The 6,436-nt window shown below is 42.7% G+C and overlaps 1 protein-coding gene across 1 annotated transcript; it reads left to right on the forward strand.

The window, feature by feature from the left end:
• The first annotated feature begins 1,787 nt into the window (after positions 1-1,787).
• On the forward strand, positions 1,788-4,237 carry LOC122677531 (phosphate carrier protein, mitochondrial-like). Its single transcript, XM_043877648.1, has one exon. It carries the CDS (start codon positions 1,836-1,838, stop codon positions 2,826-2,828), a length of 993 nt encoding a protein of 330 aa, XP_043733583.1. The 5' UTR covers positions 1,788-1,835; the 3' UTR covers positions 2,829-4,237.
• Positions 4,238-6,436: the final 2,199 nt, after the last annotated feature.

Here is a 6,436-nt window from a genome sequence, read left to right on the forward strand (position 1 = left end):
ATTAGAGAGCACTAAGTTAACGAAACAAAATTCTTACTATGGAACTTCTCTTTAATAAGGAAATCTCCAGGAAGAAGCTCTAGTGTTCCTTAACCTTTTATTCATTACTGGCCTTTCTTCCCCATGATCCTTTTTAGACTGTTTTCCTTAATGGCCTTTTTCTATCTCCCTGACCCTCCCTGAGCTCCTCTCCCAAGCTGGAAATTAAATAACAAGGAATATGATTTTGTTGGGTAGAGTTGAGTTTTGGAAGGTCACAAACCACTGTACTAAGATTTTTTTGCCCTTTAAGATCCAATTTTCACCTCCTGGGGGATGATATTACCTCAGTTGAGAATGAATACTCTAGTATGAAATGTCCCTCAAACTTGTTGAACCACTGACCTTTTTCAAGTGGACCAATATTCCCAGGAACATAATTTGGGAAGCCCTGATTTCATCATCATGGGATATTTTACTTATCACACAATATTGATTTTTTAATCTCCTCATTTAGATGTCAGCAAGAATATTTCTTCCCTGGTGGCTCAGATGGCAAAGAATCTGTCTGCAATGCAAGAGGCCTAGTTTGATCCCTGGGTGGGGGAAGATTCCCTGGAGAAGGGAATGGCTACCCACTCCAGTATTCTTATTTGCAGAACCGAATGGACAGAGGAGCCTGGCAGGCTACAATCCATGGGGGTCACAACAAGTCAGACACGACTGTGTGACTAATACTTCACACTTAAAAAATATGCCTGACTCTTTGCTAAACCCCTAACTCTGCATAGGGCCCAGCACACAGTGAGCAAATGTATGAATATATGCTACTGATTTACAAGTAGAATCATTTAGTTCTCATTTTCCAGACCAATGAGACTACAAGTTCTCTTAAAAGGAAAGAGGATTTTTGACTTTCCTAATCTCCAAAATCATGGCAGGGATTCAGTAGTCAATGAAACAACATCGAATGAATGAAAATAATCAGCATCCCTCTCTCAATCTAGGGAGAACCTCCATCCTTCCTAAGACCCCACAATAACTGTTGGAGGGAAATGAGTGGAGTGTGGGTTTGGGGGAGAGGTATCCTCCCTGTCTGCGCTGTAAGAATGTTAGGTAAGGCTGGAAGCTCAGGGACTGGTCCTCTAATGCCAGGTTCCTGGTTCTCTCTGTGCATTCCCTCCATAGAACATTCTGTGGTCATGGAGATGATTATTACCATAAGCGGGCTGTTTGAGTGAGGACTCCAGAAAGGCCTTTCAGGAAGGCAACTCTTCCTGAAAGAGTGCATGGCGACTCTTCACCCTGTCACTCATCTCCTCATCTACTTACTTGCCTATTCATGTGTTTACTCATGTTTGTACTTGTTGATTTATTTTTTTAGCATCTTTGTAGAAGACTAAACTGCTGAGCTGGACAGAAGCCACTTGACGCACTAGACACAGAAAGCCTTACCACGGAAGGTGAGACCTAGGGATCGCTGAGGAGGAAGCTGAGGAGAGTTCAGGGGAGGGGTTCCTGTTGTTACCAGAAGCCTCTTCGCCCAAAAGCTTGAGGGCAGGGAGAAGGGCCGTTCCGGAGGTGAGGGGCGGGGCGACGCCCCTATTTAAAATTTCAGGAGCCAGTTGAGATCCAAAGGCAGCCAAGCCGGTAGTGGGTGTGCAGGCGTCGGTAGAGAGCGGTCGAAGTCCTTTGGGCTCTGGCGGGACCCGTCCCTCGCTCAGACCGTTGGGTCAGCAAGCTCACGTTGGGGGGTGGGGGAGGGGGGAATTCAGACGCATGCGCAGTGCACTGGGGCCCCTGAGGGAAGAAAGAGCTCAGGCTGAGCGAAGTGTGTGCCTAGACCCAGCGCGGCCATGTGTGATGCTGGCGGTTACCGAGCCCTGCGGGAGAGAAGCGCAGGCCAACTCAAGGGCAGGCCCTGGGCAGCAGCCTTTGAGGAGTCCAGCTACGAGTACGGCTCCACGAAGTACCTACTGCTGTGCGGCCTGGGCGGGATGCTGAGCTGCGGGCTGACGCACACGGCCATTGTGCCCCTGGACCTGGTCAAGTGCCGCATGCAGGTGGACCCCAGCAAGTACAAGGGCATTCTGAGCGGCTTTGGCGTGACACTGCGGGACGATGGGCTGCGCGGCCTGGCCCGAGGCTGGGCCCCGACCTTTCTGGGCTACTCCATGCAGGGCCTCTTCAAGTTTGGCCTCTACGAGGTCTTCAAAATCCGCTACGCGGAGCTCCTGGGCCAAAAGAAGGCCTATGAATGGAGAACCGGGCTGTACCTGGCCGCCTCGGCCAGCGCTGAGTTCTTCGCCGACGTGGCCCTGGCCCCGATGGAAGCAGTGAAGGTTCGCATGCAGACGCAGCAAGGCTATGCCCGCACGCTCCGGGCCGCGGCCCCCAAGATGTACGGCGAGGAGGGCCTGTGGGCCTTCTACAAAGGCGTGGCGCCACTCTGGATGCGCCAGATCCCCTACACCATGATGAAGTTCGCCTGCTTCGAGCGCACGGTCGAGGCGCTCTACAAGTACGTGGTGCCCAAGCCGCAGAGCCAGTGCACCAAAAGTGAGCAGCTGGCCGTGACCTTTGTGGCCGGCTACATCGCTGGCGTCTTCTGCGCCGTGGTGTCCCACCCTGCGGATTCCGTCGTGTCCGTTTTGAACAAGGAGAAAGGCAGCACGGCCTTTGAGGTTCTCCGCAGATTGGGGTTCAAGGGCGTGTGGAAAGGCCTGTTCGCCCGGATCATCATGATTGGCACCCTGACTGCCCTGCAGTGGTTCATCTACGACTCTGTCAAGGTCTATTTCAAATTGCCTCGCCCTCCAGTCCCTCAAGCGCCCAAATCCCGAAAGTAGGCATGGATTGGAAGACTCCTGTGGCCACCGTTGGCCAGTATTCCGATTCCGTGGGGGATTATGTTCAAATAATACTAGTGCGTAGGATGTTAACGTTTATGGGGAGGTGACAACGTGCAGACCTAGTTTTCTTTAAGTATTTGATTCCTGCTTTTTGGCAATCCAAGAGAATTGCAACCGTTTGGGGGTTTGGACCATTGTCTTTGGGGAGTCAGCATGGTTGCTTTAACTCAATAGCTTTTCAGCATTATAAGGGGAAAAAATTCTCAACAGGAAGTAATGTTAGGTGATTTAGTGCCTCTAGGTTGTCTCTCCTTTGATTCACCATTCAGTGGAGATTATCCAAGCATCACTACAAAAGAGCCTACTGATGAGGTTTCAAGGTCAGCCCAACTATATGGGACAGAGAACAAAGTAAAATTCTGCTACATGGTGCTCATCTCAATAGAAATCATGCACCTATTGAATAGATGAAGGATTCGTTCCACATTTCTTGTTCATGTCCATTGCAGATAAAAATTATTAAAAGTTAAATTGTGACTTACATTTCCTGATAGCTTAGAAAGCATTCACTCTTTTCAAAGAGCATGACATGAGATCTGCATTTTCTCATTTGGCTTTGTCCTATTCTCTTCCTGATGTTGCTGATTAGAACATAGCTCGCTCCAGGAAGTGCTACAATTGGATCAATGTGGAAAACCAAGATGAGATGAAGGGCAGGCTCTGAGAATAAATATGTAAAGAAAAGTCTCTGTTCTCTAAAGATTTCTTTTGTACAATTCAGCTTTCAACAGCCTTACATCCAAAGAAGATCATACCACCCTGACATTTAAACACAGACATACATGAAACCCTACAAATTCCAACAATTTTTGGTTGAATATTAATGGTTTTGGTGACTTTGAAAGAAAAATCTCATTTTTAATGTAACAAATGTCATTCATTTAACTTGGTATGTCATTCATTTACCTTGGTAGATATTTCATTGATCTTTGCAATGGTTGAGGTTCTTAAAATTTATTGAAGTTATAAAGCACATTTTCAGTTTTCTGTAGCTTTCACATCTCTGATTGAGGAAACTATAAAATAAGTGAAATTCTGTGAATTAGAGATGTTTGTAGAATGTGAATAAGAAACTCCAATATGATATTTGATATGATTAACCAAAATGTTGCACAATTGCCCCAACACGTTGTATTAAAAAACACAAACTTAGGATATGTTAATGTTTTAACTATGTAATAGTAAACTGTTCAGTGGTTAACTGAAGTTAAAATGTGTCTAAATACGTTTGAACTGTCTTGATTGGATAATAAAGAGCTTGGAAGAAAAAAAAATCAGAACTTGTGAATGAGATGCAATGAAATTTATATTTAAAAAATCAGAACTTGTGAATGAGATGCAGTGAAATTTAGTGTTTCTATTTTGTTAGGGAGATGCAGTGAAAGGATCATAATGTATTTTTAAGACTCTGAGTTCCTAGGAAGTTAGTTTCCGGGTTTGTGGAAAAGAAAAGTTCTCAAGGAAGGGAAATAATAAATTTTGAGGAACTAAATTGTGCAGGTTCATTTCTGCAAAATTTTAAAACAAATATATTTTTGGTTTGGGCTTCTCAGGTTGCTCAGTGGTAAAGCATCAGCCTGCCCATACTGCAGGAGATACAGGTTCAATCCCTGGGTCAGGAGGATCCCCTGGAGAAGGAAATGGCAACCCATTCCAGTATTCTTGTCTGGAAAATCCCATGGACAGAGAAGCCTGATGGGCTAGAGTCCATAGGGTCGCAAAGAGTTGCACAGAAACAGCATATTTTTGGCTAGTGTTGCAAAATGTTTGTGGGAAGTTTCTTTGGTCAACAGTTTTTTAAGTAAATTGCTGTGACTTTACTGGTGGTCCAGTGGCTAAAACTAAGCACTTCAATGCAAGGGGCAGGGTTTAGATCCCTGGTCAGGGAACTGGATCCCACATACCACAATGAAATATCAAAGATCCTACATGCTGCAACTAAGACCCAACACAGTCAAATAATTTTTTAAATTTATTAAATAAATTGCTTTCTAATGTAATATAATTTAAGGAATTGCTACAAAATCTATGGAGCCTCAATATAATAAGAGACCACTTGTTCTGGTCTGTGGTATTTGATGGTTGTTCTGTTGACAATACCAGACAATTTCTGTAATATACAATGTGCATGTTTAGACAAGTATAATCTAAGGAGAACTGTTTGGCATGATTCTTACTGTTATGGACATGGTCAAGAGGATGGATTTGCTTAGTTTGGATCAGCAGGTTTCATATTCAGTCCCTAGATTTCTATTTGCCTTTTTGTTATTGTTTGCGGTAGTTTACAAACATCTTACTAAATAAAGGCCATGGTAGTACACAATAGAGAATAAAACTCAAACTGAGAAAGATAATGTGAATGCAGAGTCATTAGGCATTTTTTTCCCTAGTTTTTTTTCCTAGTTTTTTATTCCTTTGGAACTATTTAAACTTCTATTCACTGTTTTACCTTGTCTGTAATTACCACTCTGTGAAATCGTGCATATCTGGTAAAAAAAGCCATACTGTATGTCTGGCATTGTTAGAAATGTTATATTCATTTTTCACATAATCTCAGTCTTTGAAGTAGTCAATTTTATGCATAAACAGATTCAGAAACTATGTAACTTGCTCATACAGCTAATAATTGATATAGTTTGAATCGGAGTCCACATGTTCTTCATTGCTTTACCTCAGCACCTTAACAAAACCAATGACTCTCCTTTTCATAAATTGCTTTCATAGTACCTCAAAAATATTTTTTTAAATCTTTTATATGTACTATAAAACATTCCTAATTTTGCACTAATGAAAAGTCTGTAATGGTCTCAGTTGTGAAAAACCTACGGTGTAATTGCTTACAAGTAATCAAATTGCAACGGAGAAGGCAATGGCAACCCACTCCAGTACTCTTGCCTGGAAAATCCCATGGACGGAGGAGCCTGGTAGGCTGCAGTTCATGGGGTCACTAAGAGTCGGACACGACTGAGCAACTTCACTTTCACTTTCAATCAAATTGTAAAATACTTAAATGTATTTAAATTAATATTTACATTATTTCCTGCACCAACTCAGTGCCTGAGCTCTTAACCTAAAGGGACTGACAATCATAAAAACAGTGCTTTTAAAAAATATTGTGGTACTGCAGTTTCAGCAAGAGGTTTTATTCTATCACATTCTCTACTTTTCCCGTCTAATCTTTAGTACCTACAGCTAAAAAGCTGGCTTGGGCTATTTATCTTTTCCCCCAGGTGGTGATTAAAAAGTAGCTTTTTCAAGTATCTGAAATTAATTTCATGATAGGGAGCTGTAATCTCATCCATTGATCTGTCTTTTGAGAAATGAATAAAGAGAGTAGGTAAAATCTTGAAAAACAAAAGCTGTATTTACATGTTAAACCACACTGATAAAGACTGGAAAGAATGAAAGTATTAATGTTATGAGAATTTTTCCTTGCTCTACAAGTGTGTCTTTAGAACATTTCCCTTAGATCCTTCAAAGGCAAGAATAATCACTGAAGTCAGAGAATCACATTTTGATAGGCAACTATTCAATTATAGTATGCT

Source organism: Cervus elaphus, chromosome 20 (genome assembly GCF_910594005.1).
Source record: "Cervus elaphus chromosome 20, mCerEla1.1, whole genome shotgun sequence".
Classification (NCBI taxonomy): Eukaryota; Metazoa; Chordata; class Mammalia; order Artiodactyla; family Cervidae; genus Cervus; species Cervus elaphus.

Bases quoted from the DNA above. Each gene is read 5' to 3' on its own strand.
- LOC122677531 (XM_043877648.1), top strand. From the start codon at position 1,836: ATGTGTGATGCTGGCGGTTACCGAGCCCTGCGGGAGAGAAGCGCAGGC.